The sequence below is a fragment of the Amblyomma americanum genome, chromosome 2 (assembly GCF_052857255.1).
Source record: "Amblyomma americanum isolate KBUSLIRL-KWMA chromosome 2, ASM5285725v1, whole genome shotgun sequence".
Classification (NCBI taxonomy): domain Eukaryota; kingdom Metazoa; phylum Arthropoda; class Arachnida; order Ixodida; family Ixodidae; genus Amblyomma; species Amblyomma americanum.
Window position 1 is genome coordinate 26,182,296 of NC_135498.1, and position 19,443 is coordinate 26,201,738.

General features: G+C 48.0%; 1 protein-coding gene across 1 annotated transcript; it reads left to right on the plus strand.

The window, feature by feature from the left end:
• Window positions 1–1,166: 1,166 nt before the first annotated feature.
• LOC144119589 (longitudinals lacking protein-like) lies at window positions 1,167–1,794 on the plus strand. The gene has a single exon (XM_077652165.1). It carries the CDS (start codon window positions 1,183–1,185, stop codon window positions 1,792–1,794), a length of 612 nt encoding a protein of 203 aa, XP_077508291.1. The 5' UTR covers window positions 1,167–1,182.
• The last annotated feature ends 17,649 nt before the right edge of the window (window positions 1,795–19,443 follow it).

Below are 19,443 nucleotides of genomic sequence, written 5' to 3' on the forward strand. Positions count from 1 at the left end.
TCCTCGGGAAGACCGTGGATTGTTTTACGCCTTGGATTTTTGAAGCTAGACTGCCGTTCCGAAGTATTTTCAACAAATTCCGTGTAGTGGAATACCGTTCTCGTGTCAGTGAGGTATTTTTTAGCTCTACGACACTTTCCCTACAAGTGCGTTCGTGCCGGCCGTTGACTGACGCTCCTCGCCGCAACTGTTCTGTGGGGTAAATGCTGAGTTTTCAGCTTTCCTGAGCGGCCGTTTTGGAATATTCAAAGAAATTTGGCCTACTCGCGTTCGCTTCGTTAATTTGCAACATTCCATAATTTGTATCAGTTCCGTGCGCTTTGCCGCGTCTGGCTTGCGGAGTTCGCGTTTGATAGGCCAGTTACAAGATTTTTGGCAATATCTGGAATGGTGGGGTTCATTGTTTCAGTTCTTTTGACGCGTTTTTTTTTTGCGGCTATGTAAAATTTTGTACGTTAACTTGCCGGGTGTAAATATTTTCTGCGGAAGCCAATATGGTCGTTCGAGTGCACATTTGCATGAGGGAGGCGAGGAGGCCAGCTTAATGGCGGAAGACAGGCGTGGCGTCTTGTCAACCTGGCGTTCGCCGTTATGAATTATCCCCAGACCGCACGGACATGCGACAAAAGTATTAGGCCCACTTTTTTTCACGATTGGGTTTATAATTTTTGACGCCGACACTGACGTTTGGGTCGGCTTCCTTTGCAATTTTGACGTGAATTTGAGGATTTTTTTCTTTCAGCCATGCAGTTTTACAGCTTTTTTTTTTAAATTGGTTTTTTGGTGGAAAGGAAATGGCGCAGTATCTGTCTCATATATCGTTGGACACCTGAACCGCGCCGTAAGGGAAGGGATAAAGGAGGGAGTGAAAGAAGAGAGGAACAAATAGGTCCGTAGTGGAGGGCTCCGGAATAATTTCGACCACCTGGGGATCTTTAACGTGCACTGACATCGCACAGCACACGGGCGCCTTAGCGTTTTTCCTCCATAAAAACGCAGCCGCCGCGGTCGGGTTCGAACCCGGGAACTCCGGATCAGTAGTCGAGCGCCCTAACCACTGAGCCACCGCGGCGGGGCACAGCTTGCTCCGCGTCGCAGATTTGAGTGCGGCGTGGCTTTTCTACGGGTGCGTGTAGCAATTTTTTTTTTCTTTTCAGTCACGGCAACCACTTCGGACTAAGGATGGGGTCGCAACAGTTGTGCCTGAAATGGAAGAACCACCAGTCGAGCATGGTGGCCGCGTTCGAGCAACTGCTGTCTAACGAAGCGCTGGTGGACGTTACGCTGGCGTGCGAAGGTCTATCGCTGAAGGCGCACAAGGTGGTACTCTCCGCCTGCAGCCCCTTTTTTCAAGCGCTTTTTGTCGAGAATCCCTGCAAGCACCCTATTGTGATACTGAAGGACATGCGCTACATGGACTTGAAGGCGATAGTCGAGTTCATGTACCGCGGTGAGGTGAACGTGTCGCAGGACCATCTCACGGCGCTCCTCAAGACTGCCGAGGCTCTGAAGGTCAAGGGTCTCGCGGAGGATACCAACGAGAACAAGAATGGTGGGCCCGTGACCAGTGTGGGCGGTGCTGCGGACGCTGAACCCGTGGATACGCCGCGTGCCGAATCTCCGCCGCTCAGTAAACGGAAGAGAAGCCGCCGGCCTCGGCGGCGCTCGCCTAGCGACTCCAACAAGAGCGGCTCTGAAGACGCTCCACCGGCGACGCGTATCAAGGGGCCCGTGCAGGCAGACAGACCTTGGTTTCCACGAGCAAGCTGCCAAGCGTCGTTGTGTTCAAAATAAAACTTGTTCAAGGTATTTCTTTGCGTTCTGTGTACTCCTCCCTGGCACTTGTGCGAACCCTTTCGGGTTTGCTGCTGTGCGGGGACTTGGTCGCGCTTTGCAGGAGGTACGGAAATGAGACGTAGACTCCAGTACCCTTTTTCAGCGAAACCGCAGCTTTTGAGAAGGAAAGCCGTGACTTGTATACCCTTCCTCGACATTTTTAACTGACCGAAACACGTGCCATGAGATTATATTCGAAAATACCATATTGTAGGAATGGAGCGACATCGGAGGAAAAAAAAATCTATAATTTTAATTTGTCACTGAAAATCACCTAAAATCTAGCGGTGGACCCTTGCCATTATTGGTGTACCCACCAAGAGGCCGTACCTCGGTGAAGTGTCTTGTCTGAACATCTTGTTTGGAACGGTAACCGCGGTCTACTACACGGCAGCGCGGACGGAAAGGTCACGTGAATGATGTGCCGAGCGCGACAGCAGACCAAGCAGATGGGCAGGAAAGTTCTAGGTTCCCCCAGGTGGTCGAATTCATCCGGAGCCCTCTACTACGGCGCCTCTTCTTTCACTCCTGCCTTTATCCCTTCCGTTACGGCGCGGTTCAGGTGTCCGCCGTTGTGAGACAGATACTGCGCCATTTCCTTTCCCAAAAACCAATTTTCAATTTTCACACTCTCCTCTTTAGGAATATTGGTAAACTGCCATTCGTGATCTGAGAGAACCTGCCATGTGCACTCCACCCTATTCTTATCCTTCTAGTAATCATGATCCGGATTATACTCCGTTTCATACATCAGGTGCAACGCTGTGAAGGGTACGGAAGTAGTCCGGACGGGAAAATAAAAATTAATGTGGATTAGCTGATATAATCCAATATATACAAAGCGAAAGATTTCGGCGTTCACTGTGTTCATTGGCGTTGACAATGTTCTAGACGGCGATGGCTTTGAGCAAAGGAAGGGCGCATAACTGGCTCCCTGGATATGCGGACGCCTCATTCGTGCTTTGGTTCGTAGTGAGAGAGAGAGAGATGTGGAATGAATGAATTAGCGCTGACAGCGTTGTGGCTGACATGCGGCACTGCAGCAATAGTTAGGCCGCAGCGTTCAATTGGTGATCAATCTCTCGCGTTCAACCATTAACTGCATGCGACCTCCCAGGATGGTAGGGAGGGCGCGCTGCCTAGTGTGCGGAACGCAGTCAAAGCAGGCATTTGACACCAACGCCACGTACATGAAAGCGAGATTGAGGTCTCCGCTGACCTAAGGAGCCGATTGTGCGCCTTCCCTTTCGGGAAAATGGACAGCCTTTGCAAAGTTGTCAACGCAAATGATTTCTATGAACGCCGTCGGCTCAGTTGTTTCGTTTGGTTTTTGAGGAAAGGAAATGGCACAGTAACCGTCTCACATATCTCGGTGGACACCTAAACCGTGCCGTTAAGGAAGGGATATAGGAGGGAGGGAAAGAAGAAAGAGAAAACTGAAAGTTGAATTTTGAGGAAAGGCGCGGCGCTGCGCAATGGCGGAACACCTGTGGCTCGGCGTGACTAGGGAGCGAGAGAGAGAGAGAAGGCGAAGGCCACCTGCGCCGTGCGTGACGTCACTCGTGCTCCGACATACGCCGGCTCGCGCGAAGCGCGGTGTTGACTAGCGTAGTGAAGCTTTTCGCTTCAAAAGAAAGGCGTGTTACTCCGCGCTTGTTCTGTGCCAGAGTGGTCTAAGACACGAGAAAGCGACAGCGTATTATCAGCAATAACAGTGCATTTAATCAAGATCATAATAAATGTGTCACGTGGTAAGCCTACAGGCGAAGTATTTACTATGTTTAGCTCACCACAAATAACTACTTTTTGGTCGCGGATGTAGGCAGCGTAAACAAGAGCGCTAGCTCTGACAGCGTTGCACATGGTGTTTGAAACGGAGTATAGCTGTCACTATACCTGCCCTAAGCAGATCTATTCCCTTAAAACTTCCAGTAGCTCGCTACCAATTGTGAACTGCGTTTCCCTTGCTAGGCTGTTGAACATTACTTTGGTTTTCTGCATGTTAGTTTTTAGACCCACCGTTCTGCTTTGCCTGTCTACTCATTGATAATGTTTTGCAGTTCATCTCCTGAGTGACTTAGCAAGGCAATGTCATCAGTAAATCGCTGATTACTTAGGTATTCTCCATTAAAGGGGCCATGACAGCCTATTTTCACGGATACCCTGCTTATCGCATTTAATTCTCAACTTGTTAAAATTCCCCCAAGTTTCAGTTGCTTCTGTGCGGTAAATATTTTTAAAACAATTTTTTTTTCGTTTCTTTTGCGAACTGCTTGCTGGTCTGGCAACCTCTGATCGCCGACGACACGAGGGCATACACGCCACGCGTCGTCTGCCGTGAGTTGTTGATGTGCATGCATGCACACCGTAGACAGCGGTCGCTCGAAGTTTTCTTCTTTTTTTTAGCTTAACGCAATAAAATGCATTTTCAGTGTTTTCTTTTCGGAAGCCGTCAGCTTAGTACGCGACCTGAGTGATCCTTAAGAAAGCGGACTTGCTCGTGGTACCCCTTTTCTGATTGTTGAGGAAACAGAAATGGATGAACCCCTGCTTTATTATTTACGCTCATAAGCATGTTATTTTTATGTTATGAGTGTGGTTTCTTTTGAGCAGTCAAGTGCTCCCGTATGTGAAAAGCGGCACGTGCCGTGCATGCCTTCGCCGATGTGCGCCGTGAAAGCCGCGGCGTTTTGTAGCTGCTACCAGTTTCTTGTCCGCTATTCATCGGCTCGATAACTAAACTCAAATTATCACAAGGTGGCACTACAGTAACCTTGAGGCACGAAAGGAGAAGAGAAAAGTTCTGAATGAGACGACTTCCCCGCTGCATGTGTGCGTTTTTAAGTCGAACATACATTCCCTTCGGCTCGTAGAACCCTTTTGCAGGAACCAAGCCGCTTGCAAAACCTTACGCGACTCGAGAATGTTTTCACTGCCCGCACCGATGAATAGTCGCCGCCGTCTAAATGAGTGCTTGAAAATAATAGTACATCATTTAGCGTTTACTCTGCGTGCGCATTGTGGCCTAGGATTGCGACGATCACGACAACTGCATTCCCGCGCTGGGGTTGTATACATAGCTGTGCGCAAACAGTACTGCTCGTTTGCTTGGCATAAAACGCAAGGTGGGTTCTCCTTATCTTAAATATTGCGTAGTATTGCTCACAAATTGTAGTTTTACTCATTTACACACTATGATAACACTGCAATGAGCGCCGCTGATGCTATCGGCTGCTTGAGAAACGCTTGAGAAAGCGCTAATTGTATCTGCTTCCTCTTATGTCATCAGTATTTGATTTTAAAGCGTTTTAGCCAAAAATACGTTCGGACATTACTTGAAAACAACCAGATTTGTTGTCCACAGTCGACGCCGACGGCTGCTGCCGCTGCCTTCTGCACATGCTATGCAGACCGGGTCACATGTCGGCACTTCCCCCTTATTGTACTCGCGTCCTGCGATGTATATATATATAGGCAGTCGTCGCTTTGAGGGCACTGTAGCCAAAACTACGCTCGACAGCTATTTCAGGCGCTAAAACTTGCGAATTCGCTCTCCGCAATTGCCGAAATCGCGCACACGAATCCTGCGTACTCGCTAGGCCTCGTCACGAAAGGGGCCGGCCATATCCTCTTCTAATAGAGGAGGCTATGGGCCGGCGGTCCACCGTCGGCCGAAATTCAAGCATCTGGCAAGAGCTCCCCGTTGATTAGTAAGGAAGCGTGAAGATATGAAATGCAGCCGCTCGTTTCGTTTTTTTCGATACCGATTAGGTACACAAGCGCAGTTTTTCGGGCCGTCTATTCACCGGGCGTGAAGCTTTCGCTCGGCCGCACAAGCCCAGGCGAGGAGCGGCACCGTCGAGCGGCGTTTTCTGCCCGTGTCGCTCAATTGCCTCGCCGATAGGTTCTATGCGGAGGCACCGAATGAAAGCGCATCTTCGCTGGTGCATGCACATCGCGTATGTCGCCGTGGCTAGCATCAAGCACAATAAGTTCTAAAATTCTGAAGTTTATAGAATGTCATACCAACTAGTCCCCCACCACACTCTGCCAGTACCCATTTAAGTTCACTCTTTCCGCTACTGCGATACGGGGTCGTTGGTCGTGCTGGCGTCGTCGTCGGTCTAGCTTGACACACTAGCTTGCGTCAGCGATGGCATTTGCATACCGACCAGCCAACCAACCGCCGTCCCATCGGCCTAGTATAACCTGACCCTATACCTATACCGAAGAATAACTGCGTTACTATTATTGAGGCTTTTGCGGCACCAGTCACTCGTATATGGGGGACGGCTGCTACTTCGATCGCCCGCGGAAGTACAGGGGACAAGAGACCTCGCTGCGCACATTGCAGCAACGAGAGCAGAGGACGTTGCTTCGTGTATGCCCTGGTGACGTCAGGAAAGCATTCAATATGGCGGTCGCTGCCGGTGGGAGGAGTTTCCCGTTCTCAATTTCGATCGCATTTTATGGAATGTACAGCGCGTCCAGGGCAGCCAAATTTCGGAAATTGAATCATATGCTATTGTATTAGTTACTGAAGCAAAAAACTGCAAAATGAAGAAGGACCCTGTCATGGCCCCTTCAACTGTTATCCCGAACTGTTCGCAATGCATGCCTCGGAACACCAACGAAACACCTCGGAACATAGTAGAGAAGCCTGGGAGACCCTGCTATGAAGCCCGAACCCTGAGCTCCAGCGCACCACCATCCATCTGGCGGAAGAGGCCGCTACCAGTCAAGGACTGCCGGCCAGCCTCTAACAGCGGACCCCGTCTCCCAGGCCTGCGTGCGGGGGGGGGGGGGGGGGGGGGGGGGGGACGTCTTTTCTGTTGGAAATTAAAGTTGTTCAAGCAATCAAAAACCAACGAAAATTGAAAAGAACTTCCCAACAGCAGTTATGGAATCAGACTTCTACGAATGGAAAGTGATGATGGCATGCCGCTAGATATGATAATGCTTGCGGAGCTTTCACGGAATTTGGCGATATAACGGCAGGTATACATGCTGATCAGCTATACATGTTGTTGAGGATGCTAGGTCTTTGAAATCATGCTTTGAAGAGTCTATAAGCAACATCTTTCAGATGCAAAAGATACAGCAACCTCAAGCATCAGAGTGGCTCTCAGAAATGGAAGCCTTATTGCCCGAATTTGAATTTCTCTACCATATAGGTCGAGAGTAACGCTTTGTGTCCAAGTGTTCTTCTGTCCGACATTATTTCTTGTTTTCCCATTTGGAAATAAAGACAAAACAGCGGCAGCAAAGACGTAGCGGGCCCGCCTTTCTACTGACCCGCCTTTGTACTGAAAGTTCCACAGTTCGATAATCAGCAGTATGCCGCAACAGGACTATATCCACTTCTACAGATGGCGTGCACTGCACTCTGGGTACAAGGAGTGGCGCAATTCCCCCAAAATAGTAAAATATGGGACAAGCCTTTATTTAGTCCATCGAAATGTATTCCAGTACTCCGTTACTTTTTAGAGTGCATTTCACATCTCATTCCGAAGAGTTCCGTCCAATTCCTTTATACACGGAAAAAAATCTGCACATGCGCCTGAATCTGTTGTCATGGTTTCGGGGTCAACAGCCTTGCACCTGCTAGCGTGGCATCGGAGGAGCCTAGCAGGTGCAAGTCACTGCTATGTCATGACAGTAGGTAGACGACAGTGGTTAGAGGACCTCTTTTGATGGGCATTTGCCGCTTCTCTCTGCAATTGTGGCTTGGATGCTACTACTGCCTGATCACCACCGCGCGCTTCCGAGTTTGCGTCGGTCGCCGCGTCACTTCCTCCGAGCGAACTTTCTCTCGTTCGCCACAACATAAAGGTAACGTGACCTTTTCTGGGTTCTTTGCCTCACCCCACACCACCGAAGTATACTCAAGGTATCGAAGATTGGGTGTCACGCTGTTCCCTTAAAGTTTCGACGCGTAGCCTGCACCTCAAGACGGCGATCGAGACACCGCCTGTTCGTCGCGACCGCAACGGGGCGGCACCGGTTTGAGGCGGTGGCTGTTCCCCGGCAAAAGCCAAGGTTGAATGACTGCACCGGGAAGAAGTGCTCGGCCTGACTCATCCGGATCCGAAGGAGACGCCCGCCGCCGATTGCTCCGGCCTGCACTAAATAAAGACCGTCACGCCGAGTGCAGAAGGGCGCGGGGGAGGCCGGGCCTGCTAAAAACGGAAAGGGGGGTGCACACTGCTCGAGCAAGGAACGACGAAGCACAGAGTGCCGCCCTCCAAGCAACGCATACGCGGCGACCTGCGCACCGGATTGGCCGCTTGACTCGACCGGGCAACGTCATCGCGAGTGTGCGCGCGCGCGTTCACGCGACCGGTTGTTGCGGCGTCAGAGCCGCAGGCCCTTACAAAGAGTGTGGCCGAGCCAGCTGTGCAAGCAGCAGCTGACGGGTGCTGGCGGGAAGGGCAGGAAGTGCTGAGTCACGGAGGCGGCGCGACTGCTCAGAGGAGGAGGAGGCGATGCAGGCAAGGCCGCGGTGCCGATTCACGGACGCTCGCATAGTGATGGTTGAGGTCAACAACAGCCACAGCTCGACTGCCCTTCCCGCAACGCTCCCGGTGCTCGTGCACACGTCGGGACCAGTATCCCCCTCCCCCCTTCATAGCAACATCCACCACCACACGCGAGGGAGTCGCAATCACGAAACGTCGCGATGACGGGCGCTGAGGGCTGCGGAGCAGTGTAGGAACATTTCCAGGTTTCTTCCGGCTTTCTCGCGAGCCAGGAATAGGAGAGGGACGCGCCAGTACGAGAGTGAATGGCAGACAGGGTGAAAGTGCGGCTCGAATTAGCAGTTACAAAACACTCTCGTTATTTCGAAGTCGCTTAATTCGAACTTCCGGTTTACTCGAGCTGAAGCTTTAAACCCGTCAACAAAACATGTATATCTAAAAAAGTGCTGCCTTTATTACGAACAAATATTCGAACCCCTCTGGATTGGAGTCATCGACAGCCGGCTATTATATCAGTTTTTTTTTTTCCAAATGAGCAAAATCGAGAAACCGAAAATAAGTCAGATTATATGCTGTAATGGTACGCGGTTCCACACTGTTAACATAAAAAAAGACGCCCAAATGGGAGTAAATGGCTTGTCCTCTAGCGCACACCTAAACTGAGGTTTTATTTACTCCATATAAATGGAGCATTTTATTTACTCCTTTACACAGGGGGATATTTAGGAGTACAAAAGAGTAAAATTTTTACTACTCACAGAAATAGAACCCAAAAATGGCGTCACGTTTATTTATCCTCATTCAAGCTCATTCTTATAGCAGTGCCAGCGGCTGGAACGGGCAGTAGCTGGGGGGCCGCCGGCAACTCAAGAAACTGCACTGCCCTAATATGACCCCGCGTCACGCGTTCTTTTCGCCGTCTGCAAGCACATGCAGCGGCGGCGTACGTAGGCGGCAGGAGTCGTCTGCTTTTGCTTTACGAGCTCGTTTGGTTGGCTACGATCGTAGATAAAGCGATGTAACAATAGAATCAATCGTTCAAAACCGAAAAGGAGTCGCGGAGAAGTTTTCGCGGTCATGCACCACGCTATATTTGACGAAAAACCAGAGCAAAATAAGTTGAAAATGAAAATACCCCTCAAGGCATTTTGGTATGGCGGTGTTTGCTTCCATAGTCACTTCTTTAAAGGGACACTGAGGAGAACTCTATCATTTTTTTTTGTTAGCGAAATCTGATACTTCGGCATTTCATGGCTTTGTTGCCGCTTGTCCGGGCGCGAAAGATGCATTTATTTCAAAGAAATTTGGATTCGAAGATGAAAAAGTTTTTCCCGCCGCTCTGATTCAAACTCAGGGAACTCTTATGACGCCACGGCAACTCTTATGATGTCTCAGAACGGAGTGACGTGATACGTGACGTAAACGCAGACTCCGTGATTTCTGACGGCTAGCGGTGCGGTGCGCAACCTTCCTTTGCCAGCCTTAGAGATTCTTGGCTTCCATGAAGTAAGGAAAATTCCTCCAAGGTGGCGCCTCTTGTCCTAGGAAGTCATCACGCTTGTACTTGCGAGATTGGCCTGTGGCGGCGACACCTGTATTTTGGTTCTTGCTATTTTCTACATTACAAGAGCTTTATTTTCAGTAAGAGTGGCGTTTTTGTGATCAGGAGTTGCTATTCTATCGATACAAGCCAACTTCAATTTCTCCTCAGTGTCCCTTTAAGGCTTGACTTTTCAGTATGACTAAGGAAAAATTAAACCTCAAAGTTCAGTTAAGAGCTCGGCGTCCCATGTTGATAGTTTCATGTTCATGCAACGCACTATAATTTGCTGTAACACGCCGCGAGAATCCCACTGAAAAAAGCTGTGAGAAGGTCAGGTATGTTTAGACCACTGGAGGTTTCACAAGAGCAGTTCAATTATGCAGCATACTGTAGCGGAAAACGGCGACAAGCCGATAACTTGCACCGCGGCAGGCGCCCGTGAAGGAACTGAAGTGAGGAGAGATCCAGCGACAACGGTAACCAAGGGGGTCGTCACTCACCGCCAATATCAGACGATTGACCAGAAGAGACGCTATGTGGCGAGGCGGCTGGCGCAAAATGATTTTTTTTACTCCATTGGAGAATTGGGGCGCACTTATACCAAGAAACTCTATTTAAAAATAGGAGTTATGAGGAGAATCCTTCCTTATGCCCCCTTATTGAGTGCAGGGAGTAAAATAGGTCATTTAACACATTTTTACTCCATATCGATGGAGCAAATGTTTCCACATATAAAGCTTAAAGTGATGCCAACCATTTGAACTCCCAATTTGGTTGATTCTTTACGCTGTATATTCTCATCATCGACCACGAAGAATATGAAGAGATCTAGCGGAATATTTAGACCCTGGAAACGCCGATCACGAAGGGATCATTAGTCCCGTCATTATTTGAAAAACTTTTTTTGAGCACCTGTCAATCGCCGCCTGTGGTTTGGTCCATCCCATGTAAGCCATATATCACAAAATAACATGAATAGCGCTACTGTTTGTACGCACAAAAACTTTCGCGTTGTTTTTTTTATTTCGGTGAAAAAAATTCTCTTATTCCACTTGCTTTCGAACAGTATATATCGACTGGCAAGTCGCGAAGCTGTATTCTGTCGGAACCTTGCCGTCAGCATTACTTGCCGTATCGCTCTTGCCCTTCGCCTCATTCATGTTTTCGTCGATGGCTCGTGAGATTGTCGCCTTTTGCTTCTCTCTCCCCTGAGAGGGCATCTCCAGAGCTCTTTTTCCGACATTTTAAGTTAATTACCGCATCATATTCCTAGGAGCCTCCTGTCTTCGGCACAAGAACCCGTTTTTTTTTTTTCAAAGTACCAATCAGAAGTATACTACAAAGCAAAAAGAATTCGCACTGTCTTTCGCGGTCGAGAAGAGACGCAAGTATGAAGTCTTGCCGCCCTCACCGTTTCGCGGTTGTCCTCGAGCGAAGCGCGCTCCCCTCGAGACCGGCCGTGATCGTTTGCACTTGGTTCCGCGCCGCGCCGAAGGATGGCGCCGTGGCTCCACTCTCGCGTCGCTCACACGTCACGAGGACTGCGTGCGTGCCGCTCAGGCTGCGCCCACCGAAAGTCAAGAACGACGCGTCATGTGCCCCTCAAAGGCAGCTCTCCAGCCAATGGCGTCGACCGATTTTCATGGCGTCGTGGTTAGTCCTATTGGACCTGCTATAGTCCGGTACAAGTCTAGAAAAAAGCGGCTTTTCCACGTCAAGCGACCCCCTTCCAACCAATGGCTCATGAACCTGCTACCATGACAATGCAGGGAGCTTGGCAGATGAAAGGGGATATTCCCCTCCCTGCATTGTCACGCCACTCCTTGTATTGTCGCGCTACTCACGCTAGCAGGATCATGAAAATCGGCCGATTCCATTTCGATGAAAGGGGGTCCTTTGACTGGGAAAAGCCGCATTTTTCTTAACTTGTACCCGGACTATAGCGTGGCATCGCTGAAGGTGGGAGATTAAAGGGGAATAATTAACTGTCTGCGACATGGTAGCTATCGCAAAACACACGCACGCACACGCGCGCGCACACACACAAGGGACAATGAAAAGGTACCGACGGGACACACGCGCTATAGAGATCAACTTGTCCGCATCTTTTCACTGCCCATTTTCTTAAGCGCTGGCCCGACTTTCTTCTTAAATTTAATCATGAAATCGGATTCACCGCGGCGTCACGAATATCGGTCGACGCCACTGGCTGGAGGGAGTTCCTCTGAGCGGCATCTGCAGCTATCGTTCTAAAAGACTTTCGTTGACGCATGCGCTGCTCAGGCGGCAGCGCAGCAAACCAGCACCAGGGGCCGGGCGGACAGTGTCGCCAAAGTTCGATTACGTTCGGCTCCGTGTTCTTCCTCCGTTATGGCGCCCATGTCACGCAGCGCGCCGACAACGGGCATTTTCACACGGCCGCTTTGCGCATGCGCGCCTTTCCTCCTCTGCCCTCTCCACTAGCTTCAAACAAAACGCCATTTTGTACCGCGCAAGCCCACACTTGCTACTTCGAATGCACAGTTCGCACCTCGTGGTGGCGAGTAGCGCCTGCAGTGGCCAGGTGCATTTATTTTCAACCAGGTTTATTTGTAGCAGCCGAATCTTCGCGCACTCTCCAAAGAGCACCCGATCTTGTGAAAAAAGCGAATTATGATCAAATTTAAGCAGTAAAAATTTGGCTTGCATAGCCTTGCCAAATGAAGTTAGCTTGCAACTTCCAGGGTAATGATTTTTCTGATATTTTAGTGAATCATTATAATCAATACGACACATCCCAGAAAAAAAATATGATGGGTCAGATTGGAAAATCTCCAACTGAAACCTATTGGTCAAAAACCATTGTTTTTGGACTCGACAATTGGGCTCGACCAATTGAGCCCAACTGGTGCTTCCAATCATAAATAATTGGTCACCCAACCTGGACAACTGCCCCACCAATTGAACTCAAATGACACACTTATTCAACTCAAACGGTTTGAACTGGCCAGAAAAAAAATTAGAATTCAATTTGGAACCAATTCTTTCTTCTAGACTGCTGCCAGACTTCTGCCAACATTTATACAAGGAAAATAAAATTATAATTATACGCTTTTATGAAAATAAAGCAAGACCAATAAACATGCATTACACACAGGAACATAGACACTATAGCAGCAGAAGTTCTCAACATACATTCATAGGGCACAATTTTGCAGTCACTTCAATACACCACTCATGAGACCTTCCAGCTGGAGCCAGTGGCGGTTGACCATTAGCGAAGTTAGCTAAGAATGCCCGCGGTGATGGTGGAAATGATAAAAACAATTCAAAAGATTAAGTTGCTAATACCTCTTTCACAAGAAGCTAATTATTCTAGTGTTCTGTTTTATAGACAGCTATATATACAGATCTCAGTGAAGGACATCATTGATTTCCACTTAGATTTTCCAATCAGAACCAACTGAAGCTTCCAATTGGGAGATCAGCTCCAAATTGGTTTCAAATGTATGGGGTCACTCTGCGTCCAGCCGGCCGGGAAAGCGAGCTTCCGTGCAAGCTACACGCAGGCGTTATTCAAATACGCAACACGTTTCCCCAACCCGTGGCGCAGAGTCGCAGCCACGGCAGGTCCGGACGAAATAGGCAACGGCAGGGCACGCTAGGAAATAGTTTATTATCCTAACGCGAGGTAAAGCACACTGCGGAAGAATGTTCTATCCGTAAAATAGATGTTCAGCAGCTCACCAGGTCGTTGACGTCGTCTGGCGTTGGTGTTCGGGGGCCGGCGGGCAGCGGAAGGGGTCCGTGGGGCAGTTAGGTAAGGTCCGGCAACGAGAGTCCCTTCCCGCCGCGCGTTCCCCCCTTTTATCCCCTCGGTCATTGCCTCCCTAGCAGCAAATCGTTGCCGTCAAGCTTAGGCGTGCTACCCTCTCCGCAGATGGCAGCGCGCTGACGTGACGTCACGTCAGTGCTGGGGCGGAAATGAGCAGTCGTGGGGGTGCCTTCTCTCCACATTCCTGGTGGCCAGCGCGCCCGTGTAAGTCACGGTCGCCGCTGGCGCGGGGGACGATGAGGGGATACAAGTGTATCCCACAAATGGTTCCAATTGGGAGCTCCAATTAGTTTCAAAAGGTTCCAATTGGGCAATCCAACTAGGAGTGCCGAAACCAATTGGGACCTCACAAACCAGTTTGGTAATCTAATTGGAAATACAGAACCAAATGGAATGTCCAAATGGAACTAGGGAAACGAAATTGACTACCGAATTGGATTCATTAGCCCAACTGGCTGACCAGTTGCGTCCAACTGGTTCCAATTGGAACCAAATGGTATGCCCAATTGCACCCATTGGTTTTCTTTTGACTGGGACTACAATACACCCACTGAACAAAGCTGCGTCTATTACACATCTAGACTATATCTTGACGAGACGTGCAAGACATCTGTATGATGGGACAGCCATCGCGGTGGCTCAGTGGTTATGGTGCTTTGCTGCTGACCCAAAAGACTCGGATTCGATCCCGGCCATGGAAGTCGCATTTCGATGGAGGTGGAATTCTAGAGGTCTGTGTACTGTGGGATGTCAGTGCACGTTAAAGAGCCCCAGGTGGTCGAAATTTCCAGAACCATTCACTTCAGTATCCCTCATAACCTGAGTCGCTTTGGGACGTTAAATCACCATAAACCATGTATGAGAGGTCAGCTACACTGGGGATAAAAAGAAGTTGGTATTTATCGACAGGGTAGCATATTCTAATCACAAAGAGACGAGTCTCACAAGACGGAGCTTTAATAAGCTAGAAAAAGTCCAAAGAACGACATACAGAGTTCGCCACCACCAGCTAATTTCTCTAGTAAAACGAGTACATCGACACCAATATTTGGGCACGAATCACAGGGACTACGCTACACTGCCATTTACTTCAAGACAGTGGCAACCTTTCCTTTTCGGTAAGGACGTTATAAGTTTGAATAGTCTGGCGAGATTTATAAATTCGATTTTCTCAGCGATAAATGCGTCTCTTGGTGCTGGACAAAAAACACAGCCAAGGAAAAAAGTTTCACCGAAAACAATATTTGGATGAAGTTTTCCTTACTGACCCTTTAAGGCCAGCTATAAAACACAGCATCAACATCATCATCATCATTAGCCTGACTACGCCCACTGCAGAGCAAAGACCTCTCCCATGTCTCTACAAGCAGTTTTGCAAACTGCCCACTGCATATTTTATCAATCACCTTCAGACATGGCAAGGTGTATAGAAGCAGCCCCAAGCCGGTGTAATGCTCTGCCAATTTTGGATAGCATGACATGTTAAAAAATGTTTCGCATAAGTTTCAAGGATGCCTGATACACCTAGTCAAAGGATTTATCAAGATTTCTTGAAGATGTACTGTGTTGAATCACCATCATAATCAGGTCTCAATTAACACTGCATAAAAGAGACCGCCACATAGTCACCCATGCAAGCACATGAAACGTCAACAAATACAAACTCTCGACTCACCTCACTCTACCATGGAAACCTGCGAGCATGTTTTTGCAGGCTAGTTGGCACATTACTCGTATTGATTTTTGAGCGCAGAAAGACAGAACAGAGCGCTCTGTTCTGTCAAGTTCGTTTTCTCCTGTGCTCTCTTTCTGCGCTCAGAAATCAATACCAGGAAACCTTCGCTCATCCTTACATACCGTACCACAATGGCAATCTCAAAATTAGTGCCCTTAAGTAATTCACTACATTAAATTACTATACCTGAAAGGTACTTCCTTATAGTATTACAAATTACTGCCATCACGAAGGTTGTCTTGCAATGCTCCTTCTCAGCTTTCTAGATCGCCGGTCACCCAGCCCGTTTACTTTAATAGGTAGACTTCCTTTCAGTATGGTGCTCTACTAATAAAAGGCAAATGCCTGGACAGTTCACCCTGGTGGGCAGGGTGGAAGGTCTTGGTAAGAGATGGACTCTGACCTATGGTGTTCTCACCAACAGAAATTCAGCAAGTCAAGCCGATGGAGTGGCGCAGTGCTATCTCTTCCTTCGCCCAAGCGGTAGGCCTCTGTATGAACCATCTGGAGGACAGCCGGGTCAGCGTCGACAGCAATGGTCTGCCCCGGACAACGGCTACCACCCACTATGAAGTTCTCTGTGCCCACACCTGTCTGTAACTCTTCCTGCTTTACTTCTAAGTGAAGTTTCAACTCACTCACTCACTAGTCTCAGCTCACTGCAAGCGGTGGCCCACAGAGATGCAAGCCGGATCCAAAGCAAACTGTCTCGTAGATTTGGCCCCTGTTTGCCTGCAAAAGTGACAGACATTGACAAGCATCTGTGAACTGAACAGATGCCCAGGAATGATGAGATCACGCTGCCATTTAAAGAAAAATGCACTAAGACATCTTTGCAAATCTGATCTGCTTGTCACGCATGTAAGTCTAGGGAGACTGCATGGAATGGCAGCTACAGGCATTGATGTCGCGTCTCAAGCGAGTTATTCTGCACTGAACTGTCATGTACATAGATTTTAGATATTACAATGTATTATGCTGCCTGTCCAATGAAGAGTGGCTTCTGTGCAGGACCAGGTAACCCATCTTTTTTGCCCAGAAATGACTTGTGGCCCCTAAATTAAACCTTTTCAGAACTGTCTAGTATCGAAAATAGTGGTGCTCTTTTACATGTTGCCATTCACAATTAAACCTCAGCCTGTGAAAGAAACCCCACTTCCATGTAGGGCTGCACAGCACAATGCGTGCAACACATGCAAGTCATAACAAAAAACAGGACTCTTCTATTAGCTCAGACAACGCAGATATGCCAATATAAATATGACAAAAAAATATCTACAACACAGTTGTATATGCCTACTGAAAGAGCCATTGGTCAAAACCTATTGGCACATGAATAGGTTCATTCTACTGTAAAAAGTACTAATTTATGTGGCATCACAATATGCAAAATAATCTTGTTTTGCCATAAATTGAAGTACAAGGTGTACAAATATTTTCGTGACACTCAGTTGATGTGGCTTAACAATTTGTTACTCTGACGGTAATTTTTGGACAGGACGAATGAAAGCCAAGCTTGTAATGTATCTAAAATGGGAAGTCATTAACTTAGCGATGTTATTTATGTTCTTTTTAGCCCTGTGTTCTCTTAGTTATTAAATGTATTACTCATATTCCACTTGAATGGTGCCAACCGGAAAGCTCCACACTTAACACAGATTCACTCACTACATAGTACATTAGTTTTGCATTGAATCACAAGTCTTGGTATATATAAAACAGTAGCAATTGTTTCAAGTTGTCAATTCATGGTACTCCGAGAGGTAAATAAATGTGACTGACTTGTCGAAGAGAATACCTATATAGTTTATTTTGGGGGCAAATGGCTATAGTGAGTGCAACACTACCTATGTAAACTCCATCATTTTATGACTACTATGAGACTGTGCCGATTTTCTTGTTTTATAAGATAAAATCAATCCATTTCAAACATTCTTTTCCTATAAGTCGACAGCTTTGCTACGATACTCAAGCAATGCCACAATACCTAAATACTATATTTCTGAATATAGCTTTATCTTTGCCGTGCTCTGTTGAATTAAGAAATAACTGGTGATTATTGGAAGAGGCCTCTGTCCCACTGTGCACATTACTGGGCTGCTAATGATGATGATGCAGTCGCTGCTACACAAAAAAAATGTGAAGAATATCAAAACTAAAAAAATAAGGTGCAGTTAGAGGTACAGGTGCCCCAAAAGTAAAGCGGAGCACGCGAGTGGTGGACAAATAGCTTCCGAGCACGCTCCAGCAGTGAAAGTGCATGAAGACAGAGAGGGTCTTGCCCACACTGCAGTTTTGTTGCTCGTCTTATCACTGGCACAGGCGAAGCAATGCCACTTCCATCAGTGTTCATCGGGGGCGCTTTTAGTGCTTGACAGAGAGAGCTCTGTGGAAAACAGGGATGCTGACGAAATCGGCACTGGGAGCATACCGGACCTTTTAAGCAGGAAATTGCCAAAAAAAATATCTATGATAATTGTAGGGGAAGCTCTTTGCTGTTTGAGGCCAGGATGGGAGTTTTGCGGACTAAGACGTATAGAGTCAGGTACCACGAGATAGACACGTTGTGCGTTGCGTGCGGAGAGGAGGAAACGGCTGAACACTTGATACTTTTCTGTAAAGGGCTTCACCCTACAGTGGAAAGCAGCGGGGCTGACTTATCCAAGGCATTGGGGTTTAAGGACAGTGAAGGGAAAGTAGATTTTAAGCGGGTAGATGTAACCAAGCGAAGGTTATCCGATTGGTGACTAAAATCAAGACAAGAGTAAAATTGCATAAGTCATGGTTAGGTGGCTTGAGCCACCACCCGATTTAAAGGGTTCAGCCGTATCCATCCATCCATCCAGGAGGATTTACTGCTGGGACGCGTGGTGCATCATAATAAGAGTCAGTCTGTGGTGGCCCGCACCACTTTCTGCTGCACCAAGAACGCGACCACTTTCAGAGCATGTGCTTTGCGGTGATTCTTGAATGACCGCATCATATGGCACATGCCCACATGCATATAAATATAGTCAAGCCCACTTAGTGCATGAGGTATTTGAGAACACTCATTTGAGAGGACCACTCTCCACACCTCGTACACAAAAGACTGTACGACGTTCAGAAAGACAGAAATTTCCAAGTTGCTGTGGAGTGTGGCCAGGATGACAAGAACTGCATGGCATTTCATTCCCTGCGTCAAACTGTTCTCTTTCATCTAGGAACAAACTGCGCAGTATGAATGATACGGTGTCAATATACAAGAAGCTGCATGCCTGGAGGAGGAGGAAGAAGAGGAAAGGCAGGGAGGTTAACCAGAAGAATAATCAGTTTGCTACCCTACATGGGGGGAAAGGGGCGAGTCTGCTGGCGTCTACGGCGATAGGGAATAGTGTTCTCAAATATGTCGCGCACCTGGTACAATGAACCCGACGGTTACATAGACAGCGTTCATTGTATCCGAAATGCGCAGTAAATGGACTTCCTATATTATTGAAAAAAATACTAAGTCCGAGTAAAGTAGGGTTTATTTCTTTAAAAAGTGAGTTATGTGCATCTATTTCTTCAAAGAAAACCCTGCTGCAGCACTTTCCAAGGTCACAAGTGCGAGCATGTTCTTGCGACAAGACCTTTGCTGCCAACAGTCTGATTCAGGTATGCTATACAACTAATCACAGATGAAGCATTAACGGCAACAGGTGGAAAGTGGGCCTTCTTAATTAGATTCCTAGCAGTCTGACAGTCCTTGTACTTCACGTACACTGGCTTCATTAGAGCATTTCTCAGCAATGCCGACGCCTGTGCCCAGAAGACATCTGACCAGCCGTGCATCAATTACACGTCGCTGCAAATCCACGTGCCCCTGAACAAATCTGCTTTCGACAGCATTGTCAGCCGTTTGTGGGCCCATGCAGCAACAAAAGCAGCCCAACGCACATGCACACAAAACTTATCAGAGACCCTGTCTGCGATCAGCACATCATCTGCAAGCAGTAGAAGCACAAAATTTGGAGAGCCCCAACTAGGCAGGCGGCACATACCACTTGACCAGAAG

Coding starts and splice junctions, on each gene's coding strand:
- LOC144119589 (XM_077652165.1), top strand. CDS start 1,183: ATGGGGTCGCAACAGTTGTGCCTGAAATGGAAGAACCACCAGTCGAGC.